Raw genomic sequence first — 18,579 nt, forward strand, 5'->3', positions numbered from 1 at the left:
ACCATTAATTTACCGTGATTTGCATCCTGCCACATGTTTTGTCGGGTCGGAGGGTGGGGTGCCCTTAGGAATGGGGATTTAACCTTTTGGGAGAACTTGAACAAGGGCTTCACCCTATTGCAACGTAACTGCCACTTGGTTATCATACTCTACAAGCTAGTTAGTTATCAGTTATCACACAGCCTAGCTACTTATATATATTTCCCGCCGGTATCTTCTGTTTGGCTATCATATCACAGTACTATAGATTCCGAAATGCAGAACCTCGGACGGAATCCGATAATGTTGGTTCCTGTCGTGCTACTAGCGGCGTTCTTGTCTCTAACAGTCTTCCAATCCTCCGCCATGAACGCGACAACCTCGGACGACATTCATCAGGTTGCCCATTCAGCTTGTGATCGCAGCCTCTACCGTGATCTCTGCGTGTCAACCTTAGTGAAAACCCCCGATCTTCGCGCCAAATCTATCCCCGAAATAATCTCCGCCACCGTGAATGTCACCGTGTCGGAGATTACAACAGCCGCCGCTAACTGCAGCCGCATCCGGAGGGTGGTTCCCGACCTGGGAACGATGGAGAGCCGCGCTCTCTACGTCTGCCTGGAACTTTTCTCCGACACGTTGGCGGATCTCCGGACAGTCCTCGACGGTCTCGAGAATTCTCCGGCAAAGCGCTACGCCGACTTGCAGACACTCCTCAGCACCGCCATGACCAACCAGTACACCTGTCTCGAAGGCTTTCCGTACAGCAATAAGAACGTGCGCCCGTTCATAATCAAACGCGTCGAACAAATCTCTCGCCATGTCAGCAACGCTCTTTCCATGCTCACCAAGATCAAGAAAGAAAAGAATAAGCCTTCCGCCCTATTTGGTAAAATAATTAGGCTATCATTTAATTTTGACATATTTGATCATAATTAATTGTTAGTAATTTAAAACAATTTTTTTAATAACTTTTAAAAAAAAATTTATACCAAATAATTATAATAGTTAATTTATCAAACAGCTAACAACTATTTATTAAACAACTATTTATTAAACAGGGCCTTCCTATTCTTCTTCATCGTTCCGGCAGGAACACGGAGAAATGAAAGATGGGTTCCCCAAGTGGCTGTCGAGGAGGGACAGGGCGCTGCTAGAAGCTCCGACGGGTAAGAAGAAACGTAAAATCAAGGCTGATGTTACGGTGGCCAAGGACGGTAGCGGCGACTTTAAAAGCATCAATGCCGCCCTGTCAGCAGCTCCGGATTCAAGCGATACCAGATATGTGATACACATTAAGGCTGGTTCTTACTATGAGTACGTAGATGTTGATAAGAAGAAGACCATGATAATGTTCGTCGGAGATGGCATTGGAAAAACTCGCATTAAAGGAAACCGGAACGTCAAAGATGGATGGCCTACTTTTCGTTCTGCTACCGTTGGTAATAAAGTTAAAAGATTTTACTCCTAAAAGTTGGTTAAACTAAACTTGATAACCATAATTGATCTAGTATATACAGAGGTATTCTCTACAATATAAGGTCATAGGTCGGTTTCGAGTTTAGATCCTGCACCTAGCTAGTGTGCTTGTTGATTTAAGTGGAAGAGTGTACTTGGCAATGGATTAGAGGTTCCCAAACTGATAGCTAACCTGTCGAAATAACTAAATGTGGTATTTATACGGGTCGGGAGGTGATAGGTCCCAGCTCAACTGCATGTGCAGCATGAGGAGTTCATGCAGGAGTCCAGGCCGGAGCCCAAGGGGCCTTGGGCACGTGTCCTGATACTTCTGAGCGCACTACACTACACTACGAGGTACCAGTAGGCAGTAGGTCGGTCCGCCCTAAATAGGTCGGGGTGTCGGTATCGCGATGCTACCCACGAACGTAACCTCCCGTCAAGCTTGGTATGCACATTACTGACCATCGTACGGGCACATTGGAGAATAATTTCCATCAATAATATTATAAGTTTAATTCTAACTATATGAATTCAGGTCATGTGGACAATTTAGGCTGATTTACTTTATTTTGGTCTTTTAATTTGCCCGGATATGCAGGATTGGTGCTTAACCTGATCCATTTTCGAATAGTGAATGCTTGTTTTTACTCCTTAACATCATCAATATTATGAACGTAACGTAACTGAGATAATTGTATGTAAAACATTTTATTTGCAGCTGTGGTCGGAACTGGATTCATAGCAATAGGCATATCATTCGAAAACTCTGCCGGACCGGAGAAACACCAAGCTGTGGCACTCAGGGCTGACTCCGACTACTCTGTCTTCTACGATTGCAGGTTCGTGGGCTACCAAGACACCCTGTACGTTCATTCCCGCCGGCAATTTTTCCGGGAATGTGACGTCTACGGCACGGTGGACTTCATTTTTGGTAACTCAGCCGTGGTGTTCCAAAAGTGCAATTTGTACCTGCGCAAACCCCTGCCCGAACAGAAGAATGTGATCACGGCCCAAGGAAGATCGGATCCTCATCAAAACACTGGCATTTCAATCTTGCATTGCCAAGTGAAGGCGGCGGCGGATTTGATTCCGGTGGAATCCGACTTCAAGAGTTACCTCGGACGTCCCTGGCAAAAATATTCTCGGACTGTTTTCATGCTGTCAAAGATCGGCAGTTTGATTGACCCTGCCGGATGGTTGGAATGGCAAGGCGACTTTGCTCTCAAAACTCTCTACTACGGGGAGTACAAGAACAAAGGGCCCGGCGCCGATACGTCTAACAGAGTGACATGGGCGGGGTATAGAATCATCAAGCGCGCCAAAGTGGCCAAATATTTCACTGCCGCCAATCTCATCGACGGCGGAGATTGGCTGCCCGTAACCGACCCTAAAATCCCATACTATCCCGGTTTAAAAAAAACAAAGAAGAAAAATTCTCAGCGATGACTGGGAAGAAGCGGAACGAGGACACCGGGTCTTTAACGCGATATCCAGTTTTCCAAGTAACTTTTTTCCGACTCAAATTTAAGGTCGTCCCTGTCGGTTGATTTGGAAAATGAGAAGCAAAGTCGTCCAAGTCTTCTCCGTGCAACTTCAATTGAAGTTTGTTGGTTTTCTACCATTTGCATAGCACCCCAATAAATTATATGTTAATACTTTTGTGAGACCGTCACACAAATCTTTATTCGTGTGACAATTCAAGTCGGATCAAGTCAATATATAAATGTAATACTTATATTAAAAAATATATTACTAATTACAAATAAAGTTGTTGTTACTTATAAAAAACGTAGTACTTTTGAGGAGGCATGTAATGCTTTTATATTTTGATAAAAAAAAAAATATTTTCCCTTATAAGTGTTGAGTTGGGCTTCCCTCATATGTGGTAAATAGCTCATTTGGGACCAAGCCTATTCCACTGCAATATTTGTTAGCTTGATGGAAAAGTTTGCCGACAATTATTTGGATTGGAGAATGGGTTATTGGGTAGAAGTTAAAGAGTGGATGTTGGGATGAAGTTGTTGGGCAGAAGTTTGCTTGGGATGAACTTGGGAAGAGATTTCCTAAGGGAACTTGGGAAGAGGTTTCCTAGGTTTATGGGAGGAGATTTCCTAAGGATTATGGGAAGAGGTTTCCTAAGGTTTATGGGAGGAGATTTTCTAAGGTTTATGGTAGGAAGTTGAGGAATTAATTAGCTTTCTTCATTTCCCAAGGTGGTTGCCAGCATCTATAAAAGGAGGGAGAATTCATTGTTTCCTCACTACTACACCACTACACCACTACACCAGACACTTCTACATACTACACATATTCCATTTTGTATTTTTTCGGCAGAAGCAGTAGGCCAAAAAGAAAGAAAAATTCAGTTTTCTTTCTTTCTCTTTGCACGGCCGTATGCAGCAGTTGAAGGAGCAACATCTATTTCTTCTTCCTTTTGTGCTACTTTGTCGTGGGTTTGCCTAGCTTCTTTGGTGGCACGACGGTGGCGTGTGTCGGCAGGTTTTGTCACACGTCTGATGGATTTGTCGTGAGGTTTGCCGAAGATCTTTGGGGTACTTTTCTTCATCAAATATTTGTAGAGGTCAGTGTTTGTTCCAGGCATCATCGTTTTGGGTAAGCTCGTAATATTTGTATTCTTTTCACCTTGTTCGTGGTGGTTGAATATTTTTGAGTACGAGTTGGTATCCCTTTTAGGCCCGTGAACGTGATATATTGTATTTGGCCTAGTTGTTGTATTTGATGATTTTTAGGGTGTTTGGCTCGGGTGGTAGCCAGCAACTTTGTACCAAAGATTTGTTATATTGAAATATTGTGTTGGTGGTGGTCCGTGGTTTTTCCCCGTGGTTTTGGGGTTTTCCACGTAAATTTGGTGTCCCTTCCGTTGTTATTTATTTTGGGCTTTTGTGTTATCTCGTATTTGTGGACCGTGTCGGGTTCTGTGATTTTCATTGTCACAGGAAGTGGGATTTTTCCCAACAAAGTGGTATCAGAGCCCTGGTTGTTGATTGGGCATATTATAAGTAATGTTGGCAAGTGTTTGTTACTTATAAATAAAAATGTAATAATTTTTTATGAATATTGTAATACTTTTACATTAAGTATTATATTTTCCTTCAAAAGTATTACATTTCAATAACCACATGTTTCAATATTTACATGAACATCTACACCTACTTCAACATTATAAATAAGTCATCATCCACAACCAATATAATACTACAATTATGTTTTTGTCGTGGTTGGAATTAGGAGGATGATCGTGACTAGAATAGTGAGAAGAATATTTTTGGGAGCTTAGATCTCTTATAGAGCTTTACACCGTGCGATCTAGGGAAGATGAATATTTCTGGGAGCGGAAGAACTCAGGTAAGTTTTTATGTTTCCACGGCCATTAATTTCTTTGCTAATTTAGAGTATGTCAAAAATTTAATTGATAAATTTATTAAATTAATAATAGTCTGTGCATCGCACTGGACAATTACTAGTATATATATATATATATATATATATATATATATATATATATTTTGGAAATATATTGGTTTAGTTTTCCTGACATCGTACTTAGTTACGTTCATGTGCAACTTGTAGAGGATAATAAAATCAAACTTATTTCTTATAATAGCATGTCTATATACATTATTACTTTTGAAGAATATAAGAAAAAATATTGTGTATGTGCGCACTGTAATAATAATAATATAATAAAAAAAGATAACAAAAGTTATAAAGGTAGAGATATTTTTGTCTACAAAATTGTGTAGTATAACCATTATAACATTATAAAAATTTAACAGAAAAAACAGACAAAAAGCAAATATATACCTTAGATTAAAACTTATTATGTTTTTATATTATAATAATAATTTGCATGAAGTGGAACCACGTAAAAATGGGTTTGGGATTGGAATGTGTATTTTTCCATAATGTATCGGTGGCTATTCTTTGTACGTGGAATGATTTTACAGCAAATGATAGTGAAATGTATTTCACGTAGTTGACAGGGACATCAGCTCACAATCACACCGAATATTTTGAATCAAATATTAACTAGGTTCCGGGATAACCTGTATTCGATTCCTACAACTGACGATTGCGTTTGGGTCGGCTCCTGTGCTTCTCGAAGCGAATGGGGACTAATCGGGTGAACCTGGACCGTTAAAAGACCCACACCACCTCTTAGTTTACACCAAAAATGAAGTGGATATATGAATCATATCAAATAATTGTAAGTTTGATTCTTAATAACACTTTCTTGATTGATTACATCACACATAATTTATTCAATTCCGTACTCATTCTCAAATAGTAGATGTGATTTGTTGGTTTCGTGATAACGGAAGCAATCAGCTAGCAGGCCAACACTATCGGAAAATTCAATGTTCTTTGCCAGAAAATCGTGTTTTACTTTCAATCATTCGTGTATACTCAAATTGTTTAACCACTGCTATAGAGCTTTCTCATGCCTTTTATACATGCTAGGAAGAATGAAATGCTACGCCTATCATTAATGTCGTCATAAATGAAGCTATAAATGCCTTCAATCATGAGAATTTATGTCGGCTTCCCGTCTTCTTTGCGACGAATCGCCTTCCACAACGGCCGATCTCATCATTGCTATTAACTCTACACTGATTGTCTCATTACTGCTCACCTGCCGAGTACTCAGATTACCCTTCCTATTGTCATTTCCAGGTGACTTGATGCGTAGTATATTTGCAAACAAATAATTCTCGGAGTACGAGTTATCGATCCACAGGGAAGTGGTTGTATCAAGCACTAGTTACTAACTTATTCATTAGAGCTAATCATAACAATTACTTAGATGATTGATTGGCATAAAATAAATAAAATAAAACAGAGGTTCAGGATTTTGAAAACAATTAGAGAGAAGTTGAGATTCATGGGATTCAAGTATTTAATCACCTAGTGCCAATTATCGTTTGCAATATTTAGTTTGGAATTAAGATTTGTGTGGGAATGCAAAGTGGAATCGAATTACTCCCGTAATCTCTATTCCTAGTGAATTTCCACTCCCATGGCTTAAACACCCAATAAGATCAAAGATCAGCATTCAATTATTCCTAATTACTACCATCTCCCGATGAGCAATAATCTAGAATAAACTTCCCCTAATAAGATCCCCTTTCCCAAGGACCAACCATTAGGTGCAATCGTGTGTGCCCTAATTTATGCCCCAACTCCCATTGGTGACACAAACATGGCTATGAAGCTAGTAACTATGGCCATTAATTACAAACATCAAACAATATTATCACGATTGCAACACAAGTATTAAACCCAAATAATAATATATTAAAGAAACTGAGAGCTCAGGCACATAGGTTCATAAACACTTTTACCCAAGAATCTCTAAAGAATTTAGCCAAGCATGACTAAATTATACATAGCAAATATAAATAAAGAATTACAAATCATCAAAAGAGTACAAGAATTAACCAGACAATTTTCCCAAATCTCCCTAGTCTTCTTCTTGCTTTCCAAGACAACTTGTGGCTCTTGATTTCTCTCCTTCTTGTCTCCAAGAATCTCTGAATTCTCTCCGTCTCCCCTATTAGGGTTGAGGAAGGAGGGATTTTATAGTGGGTACAAAGTTGAGATGAAATAGGAATCTTGTACCAAATTGGACTCAAATTATAATTCCTATATTTAAATAAAGAATTGCCCCTTTTGCTTCTGATTTCCGCGCCTTCGCTCAACGCGTCGAGCTGAGTCTCGACGCGTCGAGACCAGCAGGTCCCGATCACCAAAATATTCTGGAAATTTTCGACGCGTCGAGCCTTCTGGTCCCCGAACTCGTCCAAAATTGCTCCAAACTCATCCTTGAACTTCCCTTGCTCATAGAATTGACCTACAATGGATCAAAAACACTAACAAACACCGTAAAACATTCAAAACAAGTGTGAACCATAATTAAATGATAATAGCAAGGAAAATATGTATTAAATAAGTAAAATTAAAGAACTTAATTACCGAGATGATTCAAAATAACTATAAAAACAAGCAAAGATGTGATAACATCATGACTCCTCCCGTTACGCGGTCAATCCTCCTCAACTCTTGCAAGACTGGTTTGTGCATCCGCTCTATCCTTCCATCTGATTGACCTCACCAACCATTCTGCTTGTTCTCACTGCCTGACTAATTGAGCCGCTCAACCTCTTAAGGTGGACTGACTAACACTCCCATCCGGCATACAAACCAGAGTTCCTCTAATACCCATTGGTTTTGAAATGGATAGTCTGACTCCTCCAATCGTACCCTCTCCTATCCCTTTGACTGCCAGTTTCCTTGTCTATCATTTCATTGTGCTGAGCTCGGGTCCATATCCCATCATGCTTCATATTATTTTTGAAGTAATTACAACTTTGTATTCTTAATTACCTCATAATACGGTTCAATAACTAAAATATATGAGTTATACAAGCAAATTTAGCAAAAGATTGTTGAAGGCCCAATTGAGATTCAGCTCATGAACTTAATTCACAATATGGGCCATAAGGTTTACACCTAATGGGTCCAACTCCCTGAGACCAATATAGTAGTTAGAATTTTAATTTCAATTACGTATTACTTTAATTTTACGGCAATTTATATCCTACACCACGGTGCGCGTTGCACTATGCGCCCAGATGCAAAACGACGTCGTTTTAATTATTTTTTTTTTTTAAATTTCCCGCCCCAGTGAATGGCAGTAGTTTTTTCTTAAAAAAAAAATCCAATGTTCAAGAATGTACATAATGTTATACTAGAATACACATAATGTTATACATGAATGTACATAATTATATAACAAAATATACATACTCTTTTTAAAAGATAATACACATAATCTAACATAATACATAATAAACATAAACTTTTAACATAATACACATCAACTCTTAACATAATACACACAAATTTTCTGATTCGGATGTACATAATTGTATAAAAAGAATGTACATAATTGTATAAAAAATACACATAACTGTATGAACTAATACACATAACGTTGTGAACAAATACACATAATCTCAGCAACTTCCTACCGCGCCTCCCAACACTACCCCAAAACGACGTCGTTTTGGGAGGCGCGCGGCGCACAGTGCTATGTGCGCCGTGGTGTAGGATATAACGATTGTAATTTTACAATGTTATTCAAGACGTGAGGATTTTTTAGTAGTGTCACGTTAATTAACAACCTTAAGGGGGCGTTTGGTTCAGGTTATATTATATAACCAAGGGAATGTGACATTCCCGAGCTTACATTCCTATGTTTGGTTCATTTTCTCTGAGGGAATATAACATTCCCAGGGAATGCAACATTCCCTCCACATAGGATTTTGAAGGGAATGTGATTCCCTTCATTTTGTTAGGTAATGTAGGATAACCTTGCATATTTATGAATTTTGTCATTTTAATTCTAATTATTTAAAGATATATATTTTATGTTAGCTTATATATATATATATATATATATATATATATATATATATAAAAGATAAGATAACCCTAAACCAAACATAATTATATTACATGCCTCAATTTTAACCAAACACAGGAATCTAACATTCCCAGTAATCTAACATTCCCAGCAATCTAACATTCCTAAGGTAATCTAGCCTTCCGTGAACCAAACGGCCCCTAAGAGTTGTGTCGGACGCCGTTAGTCTGCGTAGCTGATATGATAACTCCAACCAAATAGACGTCCACTTTATACTAATCAATCTTTAAATGCAATTTAACGTATATGCTTCATGGTCCTCATTCCTAACCGCTCCATGCAAGTTGAACAAGGGTTTCATCCTATTGCTACGTAACTGCCACTTGGTTAGTTATCATACTCTACAAGCTAGTTAATTATCAGTTATCACACAGCCTAGCTACTTATATATATTTCCCGCCCGGTATCTTCAGTTTGGCTATCATATCATAGTACTCATCGAAATGGATAACCTCGGACGGAATCCCATAATGTTGGTTCCTGTCGTGCTACTAGCGCCGTTCTTGTCTTTAACAGTCTTCCAATCCTCCGCCATGAACGCGACAACCTCACACGACATTCATCAGGTTGCCCATTCAGCTTGTGATCACAGCCTCTACCGAGATCTCTGCGTGTCAACCTTAGTGAAAACCCCCGATCTTCGCGCCAAATCTATCCCCGAAATAATCTCCGCCACCGTGAATGTCACCGTGTCGGAGATTAAAACAGCCGCCGCTAACTGCAGCCGCATCCGGAGGGTGGTTCCCGACCTGGGAACGATGGAGAGGCGCGCTCTCCACGTCTGCCTGGAACTGTTCTCCGACGCGTTGGCGGATCTCCGGACAGTCCTCGACGGTCTCGAGAATTCTCCGGCGAAGCGCCACGCCGACTTGCAGACACTTCTCAGCACCGCCATGACCAACCAGTACACCTGTCTCGACGGCTTTCCGAACAGCAATAAGAACGTGCGCCCCTTCATAATCAAACGCGTCGAACAAATCTCTCGCCATGTCAGCAATGCTCTGTCCATGCTCACGAAGATCAAGAAGGAAAAGGATAACCGTTTTTCTTCATCTTTCCGGCGGGAAAACCGGGGACTGAAAGATGGGTTCCCGAAGTGGCTGTCGAGGAGAGACAGGGCGCTGCTAGAAGCTCCGATGGGTAAGGGTAAGAAACATGATATCAAGGCTGATATGGTTGTGGCCAAGGACGGTAGCGGCGACTTTAGAAGCATCAATGCCGCCCTGTTCAAAGCTCCGGATTCAAGCGATACCAGATTTGTGATATACATTAAGGCTGGTTCTTACTATGAGTACGTAGATGTTGAAAAGAAGAAGACCATGATAATGTTCGTCGGAGATGGCATGGGAAAAACTCGCATTAAAGGAAACCGGAACATGAAAGATGGATGGCCTACTTTTCGTACCGCTACCGTTGGTAATCAAGTTAAAATTTTTACTCCTAAAAGTTGGTTAAACTTACTACAATATATGGTCATACATCGGTTTCGAGTACGGATCATGCACCTAGCTAGTGTGCTTGTTGATTTAAGTGGACGAGTGTATTTGGCTGATATCTAGCATGTGGAAATAATCAAAATTCCACCTTGACATTAATAAATGCGGTATCTATAGGAATCGCCAGGAGATAGGTCCGAGCTAACGGTATGTGTCGCATGTAGAGTTCATGCACGGGTTCAGGCCGGGACCAAGAGGCCTTGGCCACTTGCTCTGATACTTCTGAGCGCACTACACTATGCCACGGGATACCAGACCGTCAAACCTAAATAGTTTAGGGCGTTGGTATCGCGGTGCTGCCCACTGATGTAACCTCCCGTCAAGCTCGATATGCACTACAAGGTCGAAAAAGCGCGATCTTTAGGTCAATCGTGGCCAGGCCGGGCTCAGCCCGTTCAAGGGGCCCGTTACCGAACATCGTACGGGCACATTGTCCCGAGAAAAAATTCCCATCAATAATATTACAAGTTTAATTATATTCTAACTATATAAATTAAGGTCATCCGTCATGGACAATTTAGACTAATTTACTTTATTTTGGTCTTTTAATTTGTCCTATGGAGGATTGGTGCTTAACCTGGTCCATTTTATAATAGTGAATGCTTGTTTTTACTCCTTAACATTATCAATTTTATAAACGTAACGTAAGTGATATAATTTTATGTAATACATTTGATTTGCAGCGGTGGGTGGAAGTGGATTCATAGCAAAAGGTATATCATTCGAAAACTATGCCGGACCGGAGAACCACCAAGCTGTGGCACTCAGGGCTGACTCCGACTACTCTGTCTTCTACGATTGCAGCTTCGTAGGGTACCAAGACACCCTGTACGTTCATTCCCGCCGGCAATTTTTCCGGGAATGTGACGTCTACGGCACGGTGGACTTCATTTTTGGTAACTCAGCCGTGGTGTTCCAAAAGTGCAATTTGTACCTGCGCAAACCCATGAGCGAACAGAAGAATGTGATCACGGCCCAATCAAGATCGGATCCTTATCAAAACACTGGCATTTCAATCTTGGATTGCAAAGTGGCGGCGGCGGAGGATTTGGAACCGGTGGAATCCGACTTCAAGAGTTACCTCGGACGTCCCTGGAAACAATATTCTCGGACTGTTTTCATGCTGTCAAAGATCGGCAGTTTGATTGACCCTGCCGGGTGGTTGGAATGGCAAGGCAACTTTGCTCTCACAACTCTCTACTACGGGGAGTACAAGAACAGAGGGCCCGGCGCCGATACGTTAAACAGAGTGACATGGGCGGGATATAGAATCATCACGCGCGCCAAAGTGGCCAGACATTTCACTGCCGCCAATCTCATCGACGGCGGTGATTGGCTGCCCGACACCGACCCTAAAATCCCATACTATCTCGGTTTAACTGATGATGATGATGATAATAAAGATGATGATAATGATGATAATAAAGATGATGATGATGATGACGACGACTATGATAATGATGGTGGTGATGATTATTATGAGATCTCCTGATTTCTTGGCGGGCGTATATCTAAGAAAATTCTACATAAGATTATGGATCAACAGTTTGTACAATGATTATCTTCAATGTACTCTACGGACAACATTATATGAATAACAGTTATTGTTCTGTCTGTCTGCCTCCCTGTTGTGCATTATATAAGTATATATATAAAATATAAATGAAGTAAACAGCAACTTTTCTAATTTTTTATTCAAGCAACTGCAAATCTCTATCAGTTGCATTAATAAAAGAACTAAACAGTGAATAATTATTCAAGAAATGGGTGTTCTTCAACCAGCTAGGACGACCTTAGATAAAAACACGGCTGCAATGACAACAAGAGAAGGTTTCAAGAATGGTAGCTCAAAGTAGCAGAAGCATGAGTATGCAATAAGCAATGTAAGGGTTCCTGCAAGAATGGTTCGTTTTGATTGTAGCGAGTAGGCGAATAGGTTATCCAGAATCGCAAGTTTCCTGGCACTGGCTTGAATGGTGTTCATCCTTAAATCAGCTGTCTGCAGTTTGGTGTTGTTGATGGTTTTAAGGTTTATGTAGGCTTCTGATTTTAGTGTTCTATTGTCATCTTCTATCTCTTCTTTAGGCCCTTTCAGTCCCATTAAAGGGATCTGTGCTGGCTCTGCTGGCCAGATTGCCCCATCATCATCAGATTCATCAGAGGATATCACTCCTTCTGAGCTTTCTTCCATTTCCTCAGAAATGTCATCATCTCCGTCCCCATCACCATAGCCATATTCTTCATCATAATCACATTCATTATTGCCATCATCAGTAGTTTCTTCATCTCCCTCTTTGTCATTTGATGGCAGAATGGGATGCTGTTTGGCTGTGGCAGTGTCATCTTCGCCAAGGGTTTTCTCGATATTTTGGTTGGTTTCTCCCTCATCGTTGCCAGCAACCTCTTCTCCCTCCTTATCCATGGATGAGTAGTGGCCTAATGCTTTCTCATCTTCCATGGAAACACCACCTTTGCAATAATCATTACAATGTTGTTCTGCAACAAATTGGATAGTTGGGATTTGGTTGTCTTCTTCTTCTTCTGGCTCATTAGTGCCATTTTGGTTGGTTTCTTCCTCATCAGTGTCAGCAACCTCTTCTCCCTCTTTATCCATGGATGAGTACTGACCTAATGCTTTCTCGTCTGCCATGGAAACATCACCTTTGCAATAATCATTACAAGGTTGTTTTGCAACAAATTGGGTAGTTGGGATTGGCTTGTCTTCTTCTTCTTCTTCTTCTTCTTCTTCTTCTTGTCCTTCTGGCTTATTAGTAGTGCCATTTTGGTTGGTTTCCTCCTCATCATTGCCAGCAACCTCTTCTCCCACTTTATCCATGGATGAGTACTGACCTAATGCTTTCTCATCAGCCATGGAAACACCACCTTCGCAATAATCATTACAAGGTTGTTCTGCAACAAATTGGATAGTTGGGATTGGCTTGTCTTCTTCTTCTTCTTCTGGCTCATTAATAGTGCCATTTTGGTTGGTTTCTTCCTCATCATTGCCAGCAACCTCTTCTCCCTCTTCTTCTTCTTCTGGCTCATTAGTAGTGCCATTTTCTTTGGTTGTAGTAGAGAGTTCATTAGAGATGTTAATGTGCAAAGGAACATGAAAAGCAGCTAAATCCAGGTTTTGCACATTGGTTTCACAAGATTCAGGGTGGGTGATTTCTGATGTTATAATTACCTGTTCAGAATTTGTGTTCTTCTGATCATCATTTCCCTCAATCTCGGGGCTGCTGTATATAATAGCAGCATCTTGCCCATCACACAAATCCATTTCCATTTCCGGGCTGACATTCTTTTCACTACACTCCATTTCTTCCGGCACAACCTCTTTCACCTCTTCTTCAACTGTTTCATTCATCTTTGTGAGGCGAAAATCCTCAGAATTTGCTTGATCGAAAAGGGGATGGGTGTAAAATGGGTGAGATGAATATTCTTGTTCGCTGGATGTTGCGCTGCCTGGAATTGAACTGCCATTGCTGATGATTTCTTGATTACAACCGCTTGCTGCAGGGCTATCCTGTTCTTCAGTACTTGGGGCCTGGATTTTCAGTGATCTTTTTTCTTCTTTCTCCTCCTCCGTCATCTCCTTCCTGACATTATAATCACCACCTTCTCCTCTGTCGTCTTTGATTCTTTGGACGGAGAAAATTTGATCAAATTGACTGAAAACACACAAAAAAGTTAAATCCAACATTGAAATTAATCAGATGAAAGGGCACTAACTAACCTCAGATGCTCCTGCGTGAGTGAAGAAGGATCAGAGAGAATGAACTGAAGCCCTTTTCTCACCGGATCTTCATCCTCACAGATATTGTTCTTCTGCTCATCCCCGGCCTCCGGGCTCTCCTCCGCCGGGCTCTCACGGCGGCTTTCGTCTTTACCGCCGGGGGGCTTCCGGTGCTTTCTGAAAGCCGAGGAAATAAGAGCCGTGACCAACGCCCCGCCCAACAAAATGAAAATTCCTCCATTTTTGCCTAGGCTTAACTCCACCTTCGTCGTCTTCTTCTTCCCCTTCTTATTATCATCTCCCCCATTGGACCTCGGTTTCTCCGACATCACCTCCATAACTAATCAAGAAACGCCGTCCGTTCGTCCACCGCGACTGTTAATACATATAATGTTGTGTTTGGGTCTTTCCTAGGAATCATCAACTAACTACCATTAAATTAAATTTAAATTGATGGTGATGTGACACTTACTGTATGTGTAGGGACTATGGAGTTGAGAAAACGTTTCCCATCACTATAAAATCTCGCAGGCTGCCATGAAAGTGTGGATCTTAGGAGTCTGAAGCGGGCGTTGGTTTGACAAATTATTTATGGCCTGCCATGCCCCAACTCTTCCACTTACTTGCCAAAATTACTATTTTCCGCATGAATTGCATGGGCGCAATATCTAAATTTTTATAGCAAAATATTAAATTACTTAAAAGGCAAAGAAAACGTTGCCTAACTCGTGCCAATTGCTGTACTTGACGTCCCCAACCTACCCACTACTTAAAATTCAAGCAAAAAATAATTTTAGGGAGAAAGGTTGTTTTAGTCCTTTAGTTATATCTAAATTTTAGATTCAATTTATAAATTATTATTCTATACAATTATTCATTACTTATAGATTTTGTTAATATTAATAATTTATTTTAAATTATTAAATGACATATTAATTATTTTATAAAATTTTCTCAAATTATTTTTATGAATCTTTATATATATATGTTACTCGATCTTACCGCAAAACCCTTTTAACTACTTGTTTGTTTTGATGAGTATAAATTTGAGAAGCAAAAATAACAAATAGAAGATTACTTAATTAGGATTGGAGATACATTGAATTGTATGTATAATGTGTTAGTTTATAGTTAATATTTTTTATTTCGTTGTATGTAATTTACTTTTTTGGATATCTCATTGAGTTCATACCTTAATGGGTAATATATGCAAGTTAGTTATTTTAATATGTTAATTGATTGTGTAGATGTTTATACAAAAGGTGAGTGTAGTGGATTAATATTTTAATCTAAATAGTATTTTTGTTTATTATTGATGGGAAATATACCCCGGGTTCAGGCTCCCCGTATGCTCCATGCTCCTACTTGGGTCAAGTCAACGGGTCAAGGTCAACCCGCCAACCCATGACCCTATAAATAGGGCCTTAGCCCTCCAAGTTAGGGGCTTTTTCCTCTCCATCCACTCTTTCTCTCTCTCTCTAGAACATAGAATCCTCTCTACCCTCTCTAAACATTCAAGAACAACATTGAACAAAAGAGTCCTTTGATCTTATCTTCATATGATTCTCATACTTGCTTTATACATACGGTATACACTCCAGGTAATTATCCACATCAATTATTGTATTTCATTGGATCGGAGATGCAAATCATTTTTTCACCATATCATGACGAGGTTTTAGATTTAGTAGAAGTTGTATGGAAGACTTAATTATCGTTATTGGTCTTTATATGAAACATAAAACACATATAATTATCTAGCTTCCACCAATTAGTAGCCAATACATTCAAGAAGATTCAACGCAACCTCCAACGTTTGTTATTAGTCAGCCACCTAAAAGAAAGAGACTAAAAAAAACGAACATCATTCTAAATTTAAGAAGAAAAATAATTGAAAGCATGTATTATGTATTTAAATAAAGTTTGATTGTTAGCTTGTTAAACTATGTAACTTTTAAGTTATCATCTTACATAGAGTTGACATATATATGCAATCTATGAAGAAAATCAAGAGATCATTACTTGTCAAATATTTTGCCCATGTCGGGCAAGTAGTACAGAATTTTGGAGGAATTTAATGCTTGTTTACTCCAATCGTTATACCGTGCATCACGGCGCACATAGCGTTGTGCGCCCCGTGTCTCCCAAAACGACGTCGTTTTGTTAAGTTGTTAAAAAAAAATCTATTTTGAATGCACATAAGCTCATAACAGAATACACAAACTCATAACAAAATACACATAATCTAACATAATACATAATATACATAAACTTTTAACTGAATACACATAATGAGGTTTGGTTAACATGATACACATAAACTCTTAACTGAACACACATAAACTCATAACACAATACACATAAACTTTTAACTGAATACACATAATGGGATTTGATTAATATAATACACATAAACTCTTAACTGAATACACAAACTCATAACACAATACATATAAATTTTTAACTGAATACACATAATGGGGTTTGGTTTATTCGGACGAACGGAGTGACGTCAGCATAAAGCACGCGCGTTTTGTGTCTGGGTGCACATTGCTATGTGCGCCGTGGTGCACGATATAAATTGCCTGTTTACTCTCAATTAGGCTTTTTACAAGCATGCTAACCAGTCTTTAAGTATGGGCCTAACATTTGAAATACTTCTCTTGTAGATGTTTCATGTTTGTGTGGGTTGGGCCCAATTGGGCCAACCCCACACACTCATCGCAAATTATGCTGTGCAACCGATATATTCCAGCATAACTATTGACACACTGATATATTCCACCATTGAATTTGTTCAACAATTAACTATAAAAATCACAGTGAAGGTGGTTAAATAGGCCTTTCAACTTTACACAAATATATAGTTAAACTCACAAACATGCTACTTTTTATGCATTAAGGTCCCAAATTTAATTATGACATCTAATAACATGTTACTAAGGTCAAATAGACCTTTCAGCTTATTTTATTACTTTCATTTTTAACTCTATGATATAACATGCCTACTTTGATTACTTAGTATAAAATGGAGATCATGATTTTTATCTTTTTTTTTTCTATTAAAATCTGAACACTTATAACAGTAAAAGTAGTTAAGAGTAAGATTTTAAATAGTATTTTTTAATAAAAATTGTAACTTTCATTTCGTAAAAGGAAATGTTTCTATAAATACCTCAGTAGTCTTCCATTTTCTTCCAAATCCATTTTACATCATCTTTCAAGCTAAGGTGTCACGTTATTATTCATTTTCATCCCCGTTTTAGCGTAAAAATGTGTGGCGGTTCAATTCTCTTCGATCGTAAATTCCGGTCTAGGGATGGTGGCCGCAGTGTCTCCTCCCCCGACATCTGGCCTGACTTTGGCCCCAGTAGTTCTCAGACTACTGCCAAATCGAGTTTCTCCGGCCAACCTGAATCAGCCGCCACCACTAAACGGTCTCAGCCATGTACAGGTAATTACTAGCTAGCCCCATTTAATGGCATATGTATACCTTTTTTACGTGAACTTCTGTGTTAGTAGTAGGAATTTTGTCAAACAGGTAATGGGAGTCCTGAGAAGGCGAAGAAGCGGCAGAGGAAAAACATGTACCGGGGAATCAGGCAGCGCCCCTGGGGCAAATGGGCTGCCGAGATCCGCGACCCGAGAAAAGGCGTTAGGGTTTGGCTTGGTACGTTCAACACGGCGGAAGAAGCAGCCAGAGCTTACGACAGGGAAGCTAGGAAAATCAGAGGTAAAAAAGCTAAGGTTAACTTCCCCAATGATGAGGACGACAGTAACTTTAATCCTCCGGCGCAGCCGGGATACCGCCGGAATCCTCTTGACAAGTCCATCGGAAAAGCTGATCTGCATTTGGAGCCAATGATCAACGCGGGGACTCTAATAGGATTTGGTACGCAGAGCGAAGAGGCGGCGGCGGCTTCTCGGTCCGGTTCAGAGAATGGTAACGAGGGTTTAATCAAAGTGAAGATGAATGACGGTGCAGAGATAAAGGAGGCGGAGAACCAAGTGCATAAGCTCTCCGAGGAGCTAATGGTGTACGAGTCCTATATGAAGTTCTACCAAATACCTTATCTGGACGGCGAGGCAACGGCGGCGCAAGTTAACCCGGTTCCAGAGACGGTGGTTGGCGGTGGTTCTATAGATCTCTGGAGCTTCGATGATGTCAGCCCAAGCAGTGTCGTTAACTCCAATTAAGTGAATACTTCTAGGTTTCATCGTTTTTCCTTTCACGTTTACTGTTCATTTACGTGTACGTTCCTTTAGCCGTAGGTTTAGAAGAACACTCTGTTTGGTCTACTGTAAGAAGCACTGTTAGTTGTTCAATGAATTACTTCAATTCCCTATCAACTTTGGATGCTAACCAATCACGCCTAATACCTTTCTGGCATTTATAATAT

At 39.9% G+C, this 18,579-nt stretch overlaps 4 protein-coding genes across 7 annotated transcripts; 3 read left to right on the forward strand and 1 right to left on the reverse strand.

Moving 5' to 3' along the window:
- Positions 1-3,197, forward strand: LOC109191226 (probable pectinesterase/pectinesterase inhibitor 40). Its single transcript, XM_019341812.1, has 3 exons — positions 1-868; positions 1,041-1,421; positions 2,159-3,197. Exons 1-3 carry the CDS (start codon positions 34-36, stop codon positions 2,884-2,886), a joined length of 1,944 nt encoding a protein of 647 aa, XP_019197357.1. The 5' UTR covers positions 1-33; the 3' UTR covers positions 2,887-3,197.
- A 6,184-nt stretch (positions 3,198-9,381) lies between these two features.
- LOC109191215 (pectinesterase-like) lies at positions 9,382-12,065 on the forward strand. The gene is made up of 2 exons (XM_019341799.1): positions 9,382-10,363; positions 11,127-12,065. Exons 1-2 carry the CDS (start codon positions 9,391-9,393, stop codon positions 11,933-11,935), a joined length of 1,782 nt encoding a protein of 593 aa, XP_019197344.1. The 5' UTR covers positions 9,382-9,390; the 3' UTR covers positions 11,936-12,065.
- A 46-nt stretch (positions 12,066-12,111) lies between these two features.
- LOC109191214 (spore wall protein 2-like) lies at positions 12,112-14,809 on the reverse strand. Of its 4 annotated transcripts, none has more exons than XM_019341794.1 (3): positions 14,652-14,809; positions 14,180-14,554; positions 12,112-14,114 (listed from the first exon to the last, which is right to left on the reverse strand). In XM_019341794.1, the coding sequence occupies exons 2-3, from the start codon at positions 14,515-14,517 to the stop codon at positions 12,218-12,220; spliced, it is 2,235 nt and encodes a 744-aa protein (XP_019197339.1). In that variant the 5' UTR covers positions 14,518-14,554; positions 14,652-14,809; the 3' UTR covers positions 12,112-12,217. The 4 variants fall into 4 exon arrangements, with proteins under 4 accessions (XP_019197339.1, XP_019197341.1, XP_019197343.1 ...); XM_019341796.1 differs by having other exon boundaries at positions 12,112-13,179; positions 13,222-14,114; positions 14,180-14,809; XM_019341798.1 differs by having other exon boundaries at positions 12,112-12,984; positions 13,201-14,114; positions 14,180-14,809.
- A 2,553-nt stretch (positions 14,810-17,362) lies between these two features.
- On the forward strand, positions 17,363-18,411 carry LOC109191217 (ethylene-responsive transcription factor ERF071-like). The gene is made up of 2 exons (XM_019341801.1): positions 17,363-17,633; positions 17,721-18,411. The coding sequence occupies exons 1-2, from the start codon at positions 17,453-17,455 to the stop codon at positions 18,374-18,376; spliced, it is 837 nt and encodes a 278-aa protein (XP_019197346.1). The 5' UTR covers positions 17,363-17,452; the 3' UTR covers positions 18,377-18,411.
- Positions 18,412-18,579: the final 168 nt, after the last annotated feature.

The sequence above is a fragment of the Ipomoea nil genome, unplaced genomic scaffold (assembly GCF_001879475.1).
Source record: "Ipomoea nil cultivar Tokyo-kokei standard unplaced genomic scaffold, Asagao_1.1 scaffold1619, whole genome shotgun sequence".
In the NCBI taxonomy this organism is placed as follows: domain Eukaryota; kingdom Viridiplantae; phylum Streptophyta; class Magnoliopsida; order Solanales; family Convolvulaceae; genus Ipomoea; species Ipomoea nil.

What these genes read in the sequence shown, in the direction of transcription:
- LOC109191226 (XM_019341812.1), top strand. Translation starts at nt 34, where the DNA reads ATGTTTTGTCGGGTCGGAGGGTGGGGTGCCCTTAGGAATGGGGATTTA. An exon ending in TAAGCCTTCCGCCCTATTTG is followed by an intron (nt 869 to 1,040) that starts GTAAAATAATTA and finishes TTTATTAAACAG; the next exon opens with GGCCTTCCTATTCTTCTTCA. An exon ending in TTTTCGTTCTGCTACCGTTG is followed by an intron (nt 1,422 to 2,158) that starts GTAATAAAGTTA and finishes TTTTATTTGCAG; the next exon opens with CTGTGGTCGGAACTGGATTC.
- LOC109191215 (XM_019341799.1), top strand. Translation starts at nt 9,391, where the DNA reads ATGGATAACCTCGGACGGAATCCCATAATGTTGGTTCCTGTCGTGCTA. An exon ending in TTTTCGTACCGCTACCGTTG is followed by an intron (nt 10,364 to 11,126) that starts GTAATCAAGTTA and finishes TTTGATTTGCAG; the next exon opens with CGGTGGGTGGAAGTGGATTC.
- LOC109191214 (XM_019341794.1), bottom strand. Translation starts at nt 14,517, where the DNA reads ATGGAGGTGATGTCGGAGAAACCGAGGTCCAATGGGGGAGATGATAAT. An exon ending in CTCACGCAGGAGCATCTGAG is followed by an intron (nt 14,115 to 14,179) that starts GTTAGTTAGTGC and finishes GTGTGTTTTCAG; the next exon opens with TCAATTTGATCAAATTTTCT.
- LOC109191217 (XM_019341801.1), top strand. Translation starts at nt 17,453, where the DNA reads ATGTGTGGCGGTTCAATTCTCTTCGATCGTAAATTCCGGTCTAGGGAT. An exon ending in ACGGTCTCAGCCATGTACAG is followed by an intron (nt 17,634 to 17,720) that starts GTAATTACTAGC and finishes TTTGTCAAACAG; the next exon opens with GTAATGGGAGTCCTGAGAAG.